Here is an 18,447-nt window from a genome sequence, read left to right on the forward strand (position 1 = left end):
GAATTAACCCTTTGATCAACATTAACTAACCTATGCAAGTAGTGTTTTAGATTTAAAATATTCCACTAATGACTAATAATTTCTTGCTACTTCGCCAACTTTTAATCATGCCAAGCTATTAGTCATTTTCTCCAAAACATCTATCATTCTGTAACCTCAGAATTATATGGAATTTTTGACAAGTGCTTCACTAAAATAAAATGAAAAAAAAAAAAACCCACACATAATGCTCAGTATGTATCTTATCTACCTCAGCCATTATACCAGTAATGTGTTGGTAAAGTGTGAATTTCCTTTACAATAAACAAGCTCATTTTATTTCCTTTTCATCAGCCTTTCTTCCCTCCTGCAACATTGCCAATGATCAGACCTGTGGACAGGATATACATTTAAAAAGCCATAAAGTACAGGATAACCATGCTATAATCCACAACCCTGCAGCCAGTGGATGGGGACACCAACCCACCCATAAAACCTTCAACCCAAAATATGTCTTGCCTACTTTAGGGATAAAGATGGAGCACAGATTGAGGGAATGTCAAACCAATGACTGGCCCAACTTGAAACCCACCCCATGAGAGAGAGCCAATCCCTGTCACTATTAATGATACTCTGCTATGACTGCAGATAGGAGTCTAGGATAACTGTCTTCTGAGAGGCTTCATCCAGCAGCTGATGGAAACAAATGCAGAGACCCAGAGCCAAATAGGCCAAGCTTGGGGAGTTTTGTCGAAGAGTGGGAGAAGAACTGAGGGAGCTGGAGGGGTCAAGGATACCACAAGAAGACATACAGTATCAACTAACAAGGGTCCATGAGGGCTTGCATGGGTTGGACCTAGACCCCCTACACATATGTAGTAGGCTGCAGTTTGGTCAACAAGTGGGTCCCCTAACAATGGGAGTAGGGGCTGCCTCTGATTTTGTTGCCTGACTTTGGATCCCTTTCCCCTACACCTAGCTAGGCTGCCTTATTAGGCCTCAGCTGGAGAGGATGTGCTTAGTCCTGCTTCAGCTTGAGATGCAAGGGTGGGTTGGTACCCCTTGAAGGCTTCCCTTTCTCTGAGAAGAAAGAGGGGGTACAAGAAAGTGAGACTAGGAGAGGAGGGTGGGGGCTGAGATCACACTGTAAAATGATTAAATAAAGAAATAAAGGAAAAAAAACAAAGAACATCTCACTGGTTACCTCCACTCTGCTACTCCAGGCTGTGCCAAACCAGGACATTATCTGCAGTCTCTACTTCTCCCGAGAGTTCTTTATGAATTCGCAGTACATTTCCTCCTAGATCTGTCTTTTTGCTCCTATCCTGTTTTCATCCTTTTACACCTCTTTTGTCTTTTCCTTTCATCTACTCCAACTTTTGTCTTTTAAAAAGTCTTAAATGAAATAGACTTTCACCAGTGAGAAATAACGTAGAATCACAAACTATTAACATTTGTGAGGAAGTCTGGTAGTTGGCAAACATTTTCTATAAAGGCAAGAGAGTATTTTGGGTTTTACAGGCCATTTGGTCTCTCTCCAAACTAGTGACTTTTGTCATTACAATATGAAATGACCCCAAGCAAGACATAGATAAACTCTTAACAAATGTATATGTTTATGTTCCAATGAAAAAGACAGGAAATGGGATGGATCCAGCATATGAGGTACACTTTGCCAACCTTACTCTATCTAGTCCATTCTTGAAAATTTCCTTTTAAAATATTAAGGAGTCTGCTAAAAGCAAATGAGTTTAAAAAAATAAAAAACCCACACAAACAAGAAGGACACGGGGTGAGGGGTTTGGGAATTGTCATATACTACAGTATATCCTGGGGAGTCACCATACTACTGAGTGCAAAGGGAAAGCAGCTCCACAGTAGGCTAGTTTTCATCACTCCACCTTCGTGCTGCCCAAGCCTCTGCCTATATCCTGCCAAATCGGCGGACATCAATGGGGGCTGCCGGAATCCTCTCTCCTTCATGCAACATGATACCATCCTCCTCTAAAAGAGACTAGCTGTGAGTGCTGACCTTCCACTGATGATGTTATTATTAGCAGAAGGTCCTCAGTATTATGTGTCTGGTGGCTTTTCTATGCTTCAAAACGCCAGAAAGGTTGGGGAAAAAAAACTTATAGATTATGCAAAAGTTCATACAGCAATCTGAAAACACTAAAAAAAAAAAATCATTCATCAAAGTAACTAATTAATGTAAAATTTGGGGTAAGGGAATGCTTAAGTGTGTTTGTATAGTTTTTAAATTCAAGTTTTGCATCTTTTCTACTTGAAAGTCTATACTGAGATTCTTTTCATCTCATTAAAAAGTGTTCAAGTCACTTTTCTATTATAAAGTTGTTCTATAACTATTTTCATTTCATTCTATTGGTCAACTTTTAAGTCATTTCCAATTCTTTTCCTCTATTTCTACTTTTCTTTTAAAATCACTAATGCCAATATTAACAGTCTTTTTCTAAATCTCTGCTTTCTAAGGAAATATTCCTTAAAAATTAATGTGTTAAGTTAGTAATTTTAAGATGTAACTCTCAAAATGCTTTTATTAAATAATTACAATTTCTTTAAAAGATACAAACCCACTCACATGCTATCCAACCATCATGAAGTAACATTTGTTAAAAATAGAAAAACAATTCATTCATTAAGTTTATTGCTTTATCTTTTTCTACTATGAGTTGTATGTAGTGAATTTTCTGTTTCTGTTCTGAAAAGGTTTTCATTTCATTTTTATTTTGAAGGATTTTTAAAAACTGAATACAATTCATTCACTGAGTTTATTACTTATCTTTTCTTACTATGAGTTGCATACAATGAATTTTCTTAGTTTCTGTTCTGAAAAGGTCTTCATTTTCATTTTTGGACAATACTTTTACTAGGTATATAATTTGGGTTGCTTCCTCCACCCCCAAAAAGTCTTTACATTTTGGCAAAAGAAAAAAGCCTCTGCTGTAATTTTTAAAAAATTACTATTTTTATGTGTATGGGTGTCTTGTTTGCATGCATGTCTGTGCGCTACAATGTGTGCTTGGTGTCTATTGAGGCCAAAAGACGTTGGCTGATCTCCTAAAACGAGCTGCTTTGTGAGCAGCCATGTAGGTACTGAGACTTGAATGTGGGTCCTTTGGAAGAGCAGCCAGTGATCTTAATCACTGAGCCATCTCTCTAGGCCCATCTTTGTTTTCCTGCTGGTCAAGGTCTTTTGTTGCTGTTTATTTTTTAGATTATAATTTAATTGTAACATTTCTCTGCTCTCCTTAAAATTCATGGCCTCTGTTTTTCACTAATTGCTATTGCATGTAAATATGTATTTTCACATACAGACATATTCCTAAATACAACCTGTTGAGTCCATGTAATGCTACTTGTATATATGTTTTCAGGGCTGACCATTTTCCACTGGAAAGTCACTTGGTATGCTCTTCCCTTGAGAAGACCACCTCTCCTCATCCCAGAGTTACTTAGTTGACTATAGTTCTTTATGTAGGGTTGTAACCCATCAGGTTTGGGGAGCATTTATTAATTTTTCACTAAGTGATGAACAAAGCACAAAGGGCTATGTTAAAAATTAAGTATCATACACAGCACAGGTATGTCTGCTCTTTGGTGAAAACTATTAGAGCGGAGTTTAGCCAACAGTCAAGTATTGAGTTTCTTATAGATTTAGTTGTACCGAAAGTCCACCATAGGCTTCAAATAGATTACTACTGTCATGTGTTTAGAGACAGAAGCCTTTCCCTAAGTCCTTCCCTGCCCCCGCCCCCAGCTTTGAACCATTCCTGGACACTATTATAAAAGGAATTTCCTACCATGCTCATGACCTTTCTCAAGAGAGAAAGGCTTTGTGCCTTAGTGTTAGGTTCATTGCTGAGGTAGATGTAATTGTCCGTTGTCCTTGACCAGCTTCAGGTTTAGGTAGGCTGGGGTTCTTTCTATGGCAGGCTAAATCTGCTTTACACTACGTTGATCTTAGGTGGGTATGTTCTTAAACACCCTTGCCCTCCTTAGTAGAAATCCTACCTTCTAGAATTCAAAATTATATTCTGACCCTCTTTCAAGGTAAAGCTTTTTCTCTTCTATCCTTCTCTTCAACAATATTGATTATCTGCCCTTTGTTCTTCAAAAGCAGAAGGTGCGGCTCACCTAGCACCTGTATTACCTAGCATATGCAATATCCTGCATATTTCCCCACCCCTTGCCCAGGCCCTAAAAATGTGTGTGTGTGTGTGTGTGTGTGTGTGTGTGTCTGTCTGTCTGTCTGTCTTAAGGGTTTCTTCTCACAGAAGAAGAGTTTGGTTTCTCAGTTTTCTGCAGAAACATGTGAAATAAATAGGTTTTCTGTTTCTTTTCCATAGGTTTGAGGCTTATAGGAGAATCCAAGGAAACGTGAGAGACTTGTATGTACCTCCCAAGAGGGCAGAACACTCCCTTTATTTCTATACCTGAGAGACAACTTTGATTCTCCTATGCTGAATTTCTTCTCAATTAGTACTATGTGGAACACCAGGAAAATTTATCTACAAGCAAACAAGAGCTTGCTTGGTGCCTGGTGTGTGGGTCCTTCATACATTTCAAACTAGTTCATACATACTTGGCCTTTAAGAATTAGGTAAAATATAAAACTTCCTCTCTCCCTCATACTTCTGGCAGCCATTTCTTAGTAAGGATAAACCAATTCATATAACCCAACATTTAGGCTGTGGGGCTGGAAAGCTTGTCCTTGAAATTTACATTACTTGGCTGCATTATTAGCTCAGCTTTCAGACAGGCCTCAGGCTTTTTTACAGTGAGAGAAGCTGGTTCTTTGTTTTCATTCCTGTCCTCTTACTGAGACAGACTCTTGCTATACAGCCCAGACTAACCTTACACTCACAATTCTTTTGCCCCAGCCTCTTCACTGCGTGTACCACCACACCCAACTTGCCCCAGCCTCTTCACTGCGTGTACCACCACACCCAACTTGCCCCATAGTTCTACTTTGACATGCCTTCCTTTTCTATTTTTGCAGTTTGATTATCATTCGTTCAGCCACCAGATAAAATCTTGAAAATATCTTTGATTTTTCTGTAGTGATATTTAATTTTCAATCGCTGACAATGTTTGAATGACAGAGATCACTAATGTCTCTTTGTCAGAGTGATTTTTTTCTATTTGTTTGATACATGTAATTGTTATCTTACAACCGTGTCATAACCAGCTTGTACTCTACTGTCCACCAGAATGTCTTAGCACTGCTGCATTGCTCATGGACATTATATCTTCTATGCTGTTTTATGTGTGTCAAAAACATGACAATAGCTCAACTAAGGTCATGTAAACCTTACATTCCTTATATATTATAAAAACCATAAAGACAGATCAGGTATTGTAAATTGTTATATTTCTTCCTTCCTTTAACTTTCCTACATATATATTTATCTTAAAAATCAAAACAGTTTGGGTCTAGAATGATGGCTCAGAAGTAAAAAGCACTTAGAGCTCTTGCAGAGCACCTGAGTATGGCTCCCAGCATCCATACTGGGTACCGCTGGATTCTGTGTACACACCCACATAGACACACATACACAACTAAAAGAGTAGAAGATTAACTTCTAGACAATTAAGATATTAAAAGCCAGTTATGGTGGCAAATGTCTTCTATAGTTCTAATCTTGAGAGATTGAAGTAAGAGGATCACTTAAGCCAAGGAATTTGATACTTGGCCAACATGGTGAGACACATATTACCCTCACCCATCTCAAAGTTAAGTAAGCAGGAGCTGGAGATACACAGCTCAGTGGTTAAGAGGATTTGATGCTCTTGCAGAGGATCAGGTTCAGTTCCCTGCACCCACATCAAGCAGCTCACAAAAAACTTTAACTCCAATTTCTGGGAAATTGAAGCCTAGCCTCTAAGAGCACATGGTGCACATACAGACAAGCTTGCAATGACATATTCAAATAAAGTAATTTTTAAACAAATAAAAAGTAAAATGGCAAAACCAGGAAAAAAACTTAACAATTATGGGACTTATTGCTTTCTAATAATAACCCATGACTTGCCAGTGCATTGTCAGTATGATTACAACAAAATTGTCAAAGCCTTCTATGGCAGAAACACAGTTGTGAGACTAACACAAATGGGTTCTGACAAACACTTGTACAGGAGTTTTTCTCTTCTTAATATCAACTTCTTTTTAACACTCTCTGAAAATGTATCTCTAAGTAATTTTATTTTTTAAATACCTTTTCCTTTTCTTTAGTTTCTTAAATGTATGTGAGTGTTTGTCTGAATGTATATGCGTGTGCATGTGCGTGTGTGCGTGTGTGTGTGTGTGTGTGTGTGTGTGTGTGTGTCTAACATGTGGTACCCAAGGAGATCAGAGGAGGATATCAGATCTTCTGGAATGGAGTTACAGATGCTTGTGAGCCACCATGTGGGTGCTGGGAATCAAATCTGGGTCCTCTCAAGGAGCAGCTAGTGTTCTCAACTTCTAAGGCGCTCTGAGTAATTCTAATTACAGAAATTATATAGACTGCTGTTCTTTTTCTCGTAGCTATACCACATGCTGACTTTACCAGGCAAGCTAGCAGCCACAGGGCACTCTAGAGTAACAGTGCTTCCGACACACGCTCCTTTAGCTCACTGCTGCTGCCCTCTTACCATGCTCAAGGATTATCAGCTGGGCTCCAGCCTGTGCATTTCCCACATCATTCTCAGCAATGCATTGATAGAACCCTTCATCTGATTTCACCAGACCCAAAACTTGAAGATTATGTTCCTTCTAAGGAAGAAAAACATACATAAAATTTATGACCAAATTGATAAACATGAGATTAAAACCTCAAGGATATGTTTTCAAAGCGAAGGAAGAAATAGTTATTAGCATAAGGGTTGCTTTAAAATTTAAAAAACAACATGTAAATAATGATAAAATAAATATGCTAATTTCAACACAACAGATTGGTTTTTAATGTTAAATACACACAAACTATTTCTTTTAAACATGAGATTATACATTTCAGAAACAGAAAATAGATTTCCACAAAATATTAATTACTTGTATGACAAATTTATAAAATGATACTGTCTTTAAAACACTATAATTACTTCTGAACTTTTTAATAAGTTTTGTGTAAAGACTTTAAGGTATGCCATTAATATTATTAAAACTTAGTTAATCCTATTAGTAGGGTATTTATTAGATGATGATAAGATTATCTACTGATAATATCTGCTATATACCTAACACATATAAAGTCAAAAGCAACGATGAAGAATTTTTAAAAATGTTCAACACTTTTTTCCTCACACTGGGATCTGGGAGACCCACTGGTTAGGTTGGGCTAGCTGGCCAGTGAGCCTCTGGGGTCCACCTGTCTCCATCTCCAGTCTTGGCATTTCAGTTCAAGGCCTTGCTTGGGTTTCTCCTGGTGACTGAACTTAGGCCCTCATGCTTACACGGCAAGGACTTTACAGACTGAGGTATCAATTTAGCCCCACATTCAACAATTTTTGCATTTACAGCTTTGTTACAACTTGATACAGTCTCAATGAGTAACCTACACTGGCCTCAAACTCATTATCTTCTTGCCTTCGCCTCCTGAGGGTTGGGATTACAGGCAAATATCACCAGGTCTTGTTTGTATCTACTTTGAAAATTATTGATGGTGCACTCACTTTCTAAAAGGATTTTTGTTGTTATAAGTGTTAGCATGGGGTCATTCTTACTTTGAAGAGTATGTGTATGATTTATTATTTGGGGGTTAAATTTTGTATAGTTTGTTATATAATTAACTGGTAAGTTTTTCAAGATGATTAGCTTTCCATACTTTAAGAGAGAGCTGGAGATGGTGGCACACACCTTTAACCCCCGGACTCAGGAAGCAGAGGCAGGTGGATTTCTGTAAATTCAGACCAGCCTGGTCTACATGGTGAGTTCCAGGACAGCCAGAGCTACACAGTGAGACTACAGGGAGGGAAGGAGGAAGGAAGAGAGGAACAGAGGGACAGGGGAGATCCGCTCCTTGAGTACAGCTGTGAAGGTGATGAAGAACACACTGTATGCACTGCTGCATGTCTCAGGAAATGCTAATAGCTACATTTAAGAGTACCAGAAGGCAGGCTGTAAGCCCAGTGCAACCACTGATTTGCTATGCGATCTCACATTAACTACCAAATCAGCTTTCTCTACAGAAAAAAAAAATACGTTCTATTAATTTTCCCCTAACTTTTCTGTTTCTTCATTTGCAGTGATTTAAATTGGTATATATAATACACCTTTTGGTAATTACTTATAAACACTTGAAGGTTTCAGAAATAAATATACTTCTTCGAAAAATACTTACCACAATTTTAAAGTAATCACTCGGAATAACCACATCCCCATTCTTGACCCACTTCACAGTTGGAGTTGGCTTCCCAGTGACTTCACATTCAAATATAATATCCATGGATTCGTGAGCATATATGTTGGCAGGTTGTTTCAAGAATTCAGGTGGCACTTTAAAATAAAAAGGACAGATATCAGTGGGGGGAAAAAGGTAGCTATTCACATATCAACAAAGTTTTAGACCATAGAATTCACTTATTTGCATGTTTCTTTAAAATCATGTAACTATATATTTTAAAATGTTAACAGCACAGTAGCTTTACAAATTAATTGCCTGATGAAATATTATTTAGTTATAAAGAAAATATATTTTTTTAATTCACAGATAACTAGGCGGACCTACATTTGCCATGAGATAGGTTCCAGAAAATTGAAGTGTATGCAATAAAATAAAATCAGGAAAATTTACAAATAGTGACCATCTTTCCATATACTAGCTATTTAACTTAACCTTTAACCTAAACTTAACCTTTTTCTGAGGCTTTCATATATGATTATTATATTTACATCATCTCTCCTCTTTACTCTAACTCCTTTTGTGTTTACAGCTAACACGCACGCTTTCTCAAATTCATCTCTTTTTCTATAGTTACTGTTACACATATACACATACAAACCTACACACACATATTGATCTTACTGTGCCCATGTAGTATTGCTTGTATATGTATGTGTTTAGGGTTGACCACTTGGGATTGGGTAACCTATCAGAAAGCTTGTGCTTAAAGAAAATTACTTCCCAATCTCTCTGCAGCCATCGATTGCCTGTAGCTGTTCATTAAAAGGTGGCCTTATGAAACTCCCACTTACATTGGCATGTTGACTAGTGTTGTCACTATGGATCTTGCTTAGTGTGTGTCTCGACATAGCAGGGATGCAGCACCCATGAAATCTTAAATTTACTCTTTGTGCATAATCTATATTAGTACTCAGACATTTTTCAGTCATTTGTGCTTCAATTTTCTTATCTATAAAATTTTAAATAAACCATCACTTATGAATCAATAGCTTCTCAATTCCAAATCCACAACATTCTCTGCAGTTATAGAAATGGACATTGCCAGCTGGTGCTTTCTTAAGATAAAGCACTGGAAGAGCATTACAAAGTACAACAGGGGCTAGAGAGATGGCTCAGAGGTTAAGAGCACCGGCTGCTCTTCCAAAGGTCCTGAGTTCAATTCCCAGCAACCACATGGTGGCTCCTAACCATCTATAATGAGACCTGGTGCTCTCTTCTGGCCTGCAGGTGTACATGCAAGCAAGACACAGTATACATAATAAATACATACATACATACATACATACATACATACATACATACATACACAAATAAATCTTTTAAAAAAGTTCAACAGAATAAGGCTTAACTTTCAGGTTGGAGTGTGCACTTTCTTCCCTGTCTACACCATGGCTTCTAGAAGGTCTGCCAGAGATGTAATGATAGTCACCTTCCAAAAGTTACTCTAGTTTACTCCAGTAAGTGGCTTTCTATATACCAGCTCTGCCCCACAGCGTCCCAGCAGGTAGGCTCTAGAACACAGCTCAAGTTCATACTACCTCAATGGTCATCTATTTGTTCAACATCAAACAGGCTCATAGTATCCTAGGTGTGTTCATTCTCTGTTGAGAGACAACATAGCTGCTACTCAAAGACAGAGCTGTTAGCCAAAGCTAGCCCAACTGAAATTGCCTGCTAGGATGCTATAGACCCTAACTGGCTTGCAGAATGCCACCTGGGTAGTGGAGATCTCTTAAAAGTTTGAGGTCCTTTTAAAAGAATTATATTGAGTTCTAGCTTCAAAATGTATTTTCTTTGTTTCAGCTCACTGAGGTTATTGTTCCTATGATTTGAAACTATCTTCTCTATCAATGGAGGAAGCCTCAACTTGTTGAATGCACAATTGTTCTTCCTGTTCTGACTTTCCTGGTGATCTTCCAGTATTTTCTGATCATTATTTTCACACTCTTTTTGATGACAAAAATCAGCAATTATCTCACTTCATTTTCTATTAAAGTTTCCAATTAAATTCAGGTCAACAAGTCTTAAATGAACCTTTTTTAACTCTAACATTTGTAACTTCTTTTTCTTCTACTAAACGTCCTGTTACCAATTAACACTAACATAATTATAATTCTGTCTTATTTTATAGTTTCTTCGTCTCAGCATAACATTTTTAGCAACAATCTTTGCCAACACTATGCTCCATTAAGAATATACAGTCCAAAACTATTTTGTATTTTCTTAAATCATTTTCATCTTAAGCTGTACTTTTTTCTGTATGGCTTTACTCTGTCAACTCAATATGAACTTGGAATCATTGTTTATTTTCCAATTTCAGAAAATACTTGGCAAAATTTAAATCTACACAAACAATATACATCTAATTAAGTCCAGCTTCCATCCTGGCCTCACCTAGCTTCATAGTACCCTCCCCATAAGTAACAATCTTTTTAAATGTTATGGTTTATCCTTCCATTTTTTAAAATGTAAAAGCAACTTGCCTCATCTCTCTTCTTCAAATTGTAAATACACACTAAATTTTTTCTACCTTCTAAGCTGTATTCTTAACTAAGATGGTACCATTTCTATTTCTTGAGTTCATAGCTAGTACTGGGGGGCCCTCCCCTAAAGTAGAGTAAGTAATTCTGTAAAACACAGCAATATATGTTTTTCAAATTAAATTAATAATTTAAATGTGCATTTTCAGTAAACAGACTTTCAAAGATTATTAGAAGACAATCATAAACAGTGTTCATCATTTACTTTTGCTTTTCATGATTTTTTTTAAACACTGATTTTAACTATATATAGTATTCACACCAATTAAATATAATGTGAGAGCAGATGTTTGTGGTTAGGAAGCTAAGCAGATAACCAGAGAACAAATGAATCAATTACCATAAGAAAATAAGTACTGCAATGGAAGATTATGTATTTTGTAACCAAAGAGATAATTAAGCTACAAACTCTCTGTGACAGCTATCCCTTCTAATACCACTGTCATTACAAGAGTAATTTTAATTGCTAAATACACAAGTAGAATGTTAATATCAAAGCAAACATTATACTTCCAAAATTCTTTTGCTAAAAAAACCCCAAAACCTCTTAATTCTGTTGAATAATTCTGTAAATTGCCACTCAATTAAAACAGAAAACAGTATCATGCTAGTCAACAACAAAATTTCAATGTTACTTCATTATGCTGCAATTTAGTAGATAATAGCTTTCATTTACATTAACTCTCCAATCTTGGTGTTGCCATTTGATTTTTAATTCTTTAATACTAAAATTTTTATACATCACTGTAACTAGAAAAAGAATTTTTTGTCCATTTATGTTAAACTGTACACTCGATGTTCTAAAGCTTTTTCCACAATTCACAAATTGACATCCAAATCTTTAAGAAACAATTGACAGTAGACCAAAACCTCTTCCAAGCATTTAAGTCTGAATTCCTTTTAGAGATTTCATTCAACAATGTTAATTTTAAATCTGAAAAAGGTACTGCTTATACTAACAAAGCAAAAATATATTAGAACACACACACACACACACACACACACACACACACACACACACACCACAGTTTCCAGAACAAGCTTCCTAGCATACCAAAAGTATAGGTTCTCCCGTACTCCAAGAAAAACAAGGGGCATCAATTCTGTAGGGGCCTCCCAATGAGATTACCACCAGACTTTAATATCCTGTCCTTTTCTCATGTCCATATTTACAACTCCATTCTTACTCCTTTTTCCTAGACCATCCCTCCTGATTTAGCTAACAAGTAGCCATCTTAGATCCTTAAAGAAACACTGACTCCATAGGCCCATTTTCTCTACCTCACACCCTTCACTGTCTCCTCTACCACGAAAACACAGTAGCCTAATTTAAGCTGTAGAAGGTAATCGGTGAGTAGTAGCTGAAATTCCACTAACTAGCTATCATAGAATTAGATGGTAATGCTAAGATTTTTTTTCAAAAATGCTTAAGTTTCTCAAGAATTCAATGTTTCATGCTAGTTTCTTACAAGTCTTTTTCCTAAGTACTTAACAGACATCACACAATTTTTATACAGTATTGTGCCTGCATGTGTGCCTGCCTGCCACAAGAAGGCACCAGATCTCATTTCAGATGGTCATGAGCCACCATGTGGTTGCTGGGGATTAAACTTTGGACTTTTGGAAGAGTAGTCAGTGTTTTTAACCTCTGAGCCATCTCTCCAGCCCCATCACACACTTTTTTAAAAACAGTAGGTGGATGCTTTTCTGCAAGTTGTGTCCCTCTCTTAATATATGCTCAACTTTGGGTATTGGTAAATATAAGGTAGGTTTTCACTTTGCTGATACAAATGAATTTTAAAGTCCCTTAGATGGTAGTAGCTTCTTTTGTTTCAATTAGTCATCTTTTAGAGAACTCTGGGACTGCCTCAGGAAAGGAGCTAGTTGCCACAGGAACCAACCACATGATTAGACAGAATTTACAGCACCAGCCCCTAACCTGAAAGGGGATGAAGGTTGAGTTTGTTACTAATGCGCACTGATATAATCAATCATGTCTAAGTAATGAAGCACTCATTACAAACCCTCAAAGACAAGTTCTGGAGATCTTCTAGATAGCTGAATGTGTTCCTGAAGGGTGATGTGCCAAGAGAAGGCATACAGCTCTAGGGCCCTTACCCATGTACTTAGCCCAACGCATCATTTCCATTTTCATAATATACTTAGCATTTCTTTTTATAATAAATGATTAAGAATAAATTAAATGTTTCCTTGAGTTCTATGAGCCACCATAACAAGTGGAACCCGAAGAGGGAGTCAGGGGAACCTTATCTTAAAGCTGATCAGACAGAAGTTCTGGAGGACCACACTTGTGACAAGCCTCTCTGAAAGTGGGGAGGGGGAAGAGAAAAGTCATGCAGAATTGAGGCCCCAGACTCTAAGATCTGATGCCATCTCTAGGTGGTGCCAGAACCTCTTCGGCTGAAAAATATAGGCTAAACAAACATATCACTGATATGATAAAAAATAGATACAATCTACTTAGGGTAATTTAGCCGACGGCTATCCAAAATCAACATTGCATGTATTCTTTGATCTAATAATTTTACCTCATAAGATCAATACAACAGGTATATTAATACAATTATATAAATATATGACATAGTCTCTGAATTGTATTTGAAATGTCAAAAGGCAGGTGATCACCAAACAGTAAAATACTGTATTGTTTTTGTGTGTGGCTTTTTTGTTAGAAAGGATCTTGTTATATAGTCCAAGTTGGCCTTAAACTCACAATTCCTATGCTGGTTTTCCCAAGTATAAAGACGGTAGGAATGTGCCACCAAGACAAGCTGCTATATTAATGCACAACTGACTAGGAATGCTTCTGCTTCCACTGTAACTTCTCAACAATAGCAGATGGTGAACTGGCTGACGGCATTGCTGAGGTTACAGGAAGCCAGGGGAAAGTGAGCTACAGTTTTAGTGGGTTCAGTGAGAAAGAAGCATGTATACAGTCTGACAAAAATGCTGTGCATACTTAAGTGCACACTTAAGTTGTCGCAGTGTAAGGACAGCTTCCAGGAATATTCCCTCAGCCCACTGTATTGTCTGGACTCAACAGTGAGATACAAAGGTATAGGCTCACACTCACTTGAACAAATCCTAAGGAGTGAAGCTGAAAAACACGCTGGCTTTCTACTCTAACAAAAAGATGTCTTGCAGAATCACTGACCCAAAGAAACAAAACAGAGTCAAGACAAGCATTATATAAGTAAGGCAGTTTTTTTAAAGTATTACTTTTTCCCTAGACTTCTGTAATGTTTTTAGTATTTAGCAACTTAAAAAATTAATCTTTTCTCATTTCTTTTCTCATTTAAACAACCATCAATTCTGGTATCTCTTTTGGTATTTATTATTTATTTATTTGGCTTTTCAAGACAGGGTTTCTCTGTGTAGCGCTGGCTGTCCTAGATGCACTTTGTAGATCAAGATGGCCTTGAACTTCAGTGATCCACCTGCCTCTGCCTTCCCAAGTGTTGGGATTACAGGCAAGCACCACATCGTCCAAGGGAATTTTTTCTTTAATATTTTTATTACATTTATTCTTTAACATATTCATTTATATTATTACACATGAATAAAATAAACTAAATACAGCAGAAAGAACCACGAGACAATCAGGAATTATATAAATGTTATATTCATAGTGATTTGGCAAATTTGAAGTAAACATCTTTCCTATCTTGTTGGATCTAAATTTCTGAATGGAGATTAATATCTTTCATATCTCATCTCTATTAACTTAAAACTTCTATCTTGATCTAAAAACATCTTAACCCCTAACTTACTAAGCTTAACTGAAACACTAAGTTATCTGGTCTTCAAACCCATTAGAAACTTGAGAAGAGATAAAACTTAAATACCTGAGTGAACCAGGAGTGCAGGTTAGCAGCTTCCAAAATGAAAAATAACTAAGCCCATTTGTACAGAATATGAAAATTGATACCAATACAAAGAAGTTGTAGAGAAACCACCACTGCCATGTTATTGGTGGGTGATTCAGCAAATGTGTCAATATATGACATAAATGCCTTTTACTATATATAGTAACAGCAGCTATGATGGTTAATCTTGTTGTCAACTTGACTACAACTGAAATTCAGCAGCTAGGCACACCTGTGAAGGGTTTTTCTTGGTTGGATTGTTTGAGGAGGGAAACACATCAAGTCTGGACCACACCTTCTGGTGGCAGCCCACATACAAGGACATGGAAAAGGGAAGCTTTTGCTTTTTGCCTGCTTGCCCTCACTCTGGTTAGCAAGTTCATCTACCCTGTTTCTGAGACATCCTTTCGTTGGTGCTAGGAGCTACTTCTTCAGGATTCCAACGTTAGACTAAAAACTGGAAGCTCTCTAGGACTGTCTTGGGATTCTAGCAGCAGATTGGGACAGCTTAGGACATCTGATCTCATGGACTGAACAACTACCAGATCCTTCACCTTTCAGTCAAGAGACAGACATTGTTGCACTACTCAGACCATAGCCTGGAAGACACTCTTAACAAATTGCCTACATATATGCAATATTAATTCATAACTAATATAATCATTATTATATATTATATATAGCTACTATAACATCAATTCTGTTTCTTTAGAAAATCTTGGGTAATACAGCAGTCATTGGGGAAAAACACCATAAAAGGATAACCAATAGATATACAAGTGAGCATACACAAAGATGTTCAAAACTGTGTTATAGTAAAGAGACCCTAGAAATAATTAAAGATTAACTATGAGGCAGGAACAAACAAATGAGCATTCTGGACTACAGCTTTCACCAAATAAGTAGTTCATTTTATAAATAAAAATCATAGTTCAGAAATAGTCACCTCTAATTGCTTAAGTAGTCTAAGGTTGTTTTTCTGCTGTAATGGCAGAGTTAAGTAGTTACAACAGCTATAGCAAAGCCACTAAGACTAACATTCTTACTACCTATTTTTTTAAGGTGTTAAGTCTACTATAAGGTTATATATATATATATATGATGCAAATTTATGTCACTATATAATATAAATATGTTGCATGCTGCCATAGAAATAGATATAATAGATAACCAGGAAAATGCAAAAAAAAAAAAAAAAAGAATGAGTGGTATCATTTCATTAAAAAAAACCATGAACTTGTTTATAAATACTTTAAAATATGTAAACTGTAAGAGCAAAAGCAGTATTTCTGGTTGGTGAAACAAAAGGTGGCTTTATTCTATGTACTTTTCAGTGTTATTCTTATAATCTGAAAAAGAGTACTTGTTATTTTGTAGCATTGGCTGTAGCATTAGAAAACACTGGGTATATGTAATTCCCAAAACACAATACAATGAACGAACTACTCAACACCTTAATCTCCAAAGAAGAATGTGTGTTCTTAACATATTCTCTACCAATCTGCTACTGGCATATTTATTTTTCACTCTTTGCCATCAATGGAAAATCTCCAAGTTGGTTTACTATACAAAAAATATTTTATTAGTTTTTCATATGCAAATTGAAGTACATATTTTTGAAAATTCCATATAGCAACTGAAAATGAGCATTTTAGTTCTTAGGAATTGAATAAGTAATTGGATTTGCTGTTCAAGATAAGCTTCAATAGTTGAATACAAAGCAGAATGTTTACTTAAAAATTTTTTGACCCACTCCAACAATAAAGGCATTGACAATTATGGTGCAGACACTAAAGAAAAGGAGACATTGCAGTATCCCAGGTCGATAATTAAGCCCTCTTATAACTGGTCTACTTTAGTTATCAGCATTTGCTACCAATGCTAGACAATGCCTACTCCTTTGTCAAAATGAATTATTGATGTCTCCAGAAAATACAACTTTAAAAGTATGAGACAGAAAACAGAACATCTCTGGTGGTGTGGGTAGGCACTGCTTTGTAAAGACAAATTGTGCTTTCTTACATAGCAGATCAAAGCATAAAATTCCTCTTTGGAGTAGCTTAAAAGCCACTGGAAGAGAACAAGATCACTAAAGTGGTATTATATAAACAGAACCATACTAGCAATCAGACATTCTGGAATTTTAAATTAGGATTTCAAGTATGCTTTTAGGTATATGCTCTTGGAAAAATCACTTTGCCTTAGAAAAATGTAACAAATGTGAAAATATATTCTTGTTAATAGGAAAGATAATTTAGATAATTATCAGGCATAGTCATAAAATTATATATAATCCATATATATGGATTATACTATGAAATAAAATAAAATAAAATTATTTGGTATTACTTCTACTATAATTAAATTTCTTTGCAAATCAAAATGGCTCATAGTTCCAATGCCCTAACTATTCCAATGTTTTCAAATGCAGTATTATACAGCATCCTAAAGAAAGAGTTTAAGAAGGAAATGTAATTTGGTGGCTTTCAGAAGCTTGGTTGATCATTAGATCAGTAACCATGTTTCTCTATGGGGTTACAAAGAAAAATATTTTGTTCAATATCAGCTGTAAATTAGGTATATAAATATACACTTTATTAGACTTCTTAATAACTTTAAAAATGAAACATGGGAACAAATAAAGTACAATTCTCTAATTCATCCATTGGAAACCAGTCACTGAAGTCTCACAAAGAAGCAATAAAGATAATAATGCCTTCAATCAATATAGCCTGCTTATATTTTACTTTCTCACTTGAACATACTGATGTGATATCTAAGAACTCTATAGTGCTCTTTGATTTGGACCTCAGGCAGGGCCAATGCTAAATAAATAATTTACAAGTATGGGAAGTAAAATTCTCTAAGGACGATTTGACAATGCAGGGATTGGGGTCTATAATTTAAGTACTCATAATCAGATGAATACAACTATGATTGTAAATTCTGAATGTCAACATGACTGGGCAATGGGGTGCCCAGGTGCCTAGGCTAACGTTATTTCTGTGAGTCTGTGAAAATGTTCTAGAGAGAAACATCTGTACTGATGTATGGAGAAAAGAAAGCTCTCTCTAGTGTATGGGTGTCATCCAATCCACCAAAAACAAAAGGTAAGGAAGGTTGAACTTGTTCTCCACCTGCCTGTGAAGAGACACTTAGCTCTTCTTCCCCTTTACACTCCTGGTTTTCAGACTCACATTAAAATATACAGCACCCCCTAGTCAGGCTGTCATACTGCCACAACTCCCCTGAGTTTCCAGCCATGGCAGATCATGGGACTCCCTCACTCAGCCTCTAGTTTTATAAGCCAATATTTTACATAAGTTTTTTTCCCTCTTTTTTAACTCTCCCTACACTTGTGTTACCTATTCTTTGTTTCTCTGGAAAACTCTAATATACAATATATTTTTAATAGTTTGCTATAGGTACAGTTATTATTAAATACTTCATGTAGGCAAAAATGTTTGGAATTTATTTATAAATTAGGTATTTCAGATATTACTTTAAGAAGATTTCAATGGGCTACAAGGAGAAAATTTTCAAATCCTAAGCTAAAAAAAGAAGTAATAAAGAGCTAAAATTCAGCTACTTCTAAAGACGTAAAGCTTAAAATTCTATCAGTATTTAATGTTAGCTTTT

General features: G+C 36.2%; 1 protein-coding gene across 12 annotated transcripts in view; it reads right to left on the reverse strand.

Annotated features, from left to right (window-relative positions):
• NEO1 (neogenin 1) overlaps positions 1 to 18,447 on the reverse strand; it is a 156,179-nt gene that overhangs the window by 71,922 nt on the left and 65,810 nt on the right. For all 12 annotated transcript variants that reach the window (XM_084782358.1, XM_084782364.1, XM_084782363.1 and 9 more), the window contains 2 exons: positions 8,319 to 8,473; positions 6,634 to 6,754 (listed from right to left, as the gene is read on the reverse strand). In XM_084782358.1, the coding sequence (XP_084638484.1) occupies positions 6,634 to 6,754; positions 8,319 to 8,473 (276 nt within the window). The remainder of the gene's footprint in view (positions 1 to 6,633; positions 6,755 to 8,318; positions 8,474 to 18,447) is intronic.

The sequence above is a fragment of the Acomys minous genome (genome assembly GCF_964271855.1).
Source record: "Acomys minous genome assembly, chromosome: 5".
NCBI classification, from domain to species: domain Eukaryota; kingdom Metazoa; phylum Chordata; class Mammalia; order Rodentia; family Muridae; genus Acomys; species Acomys minous.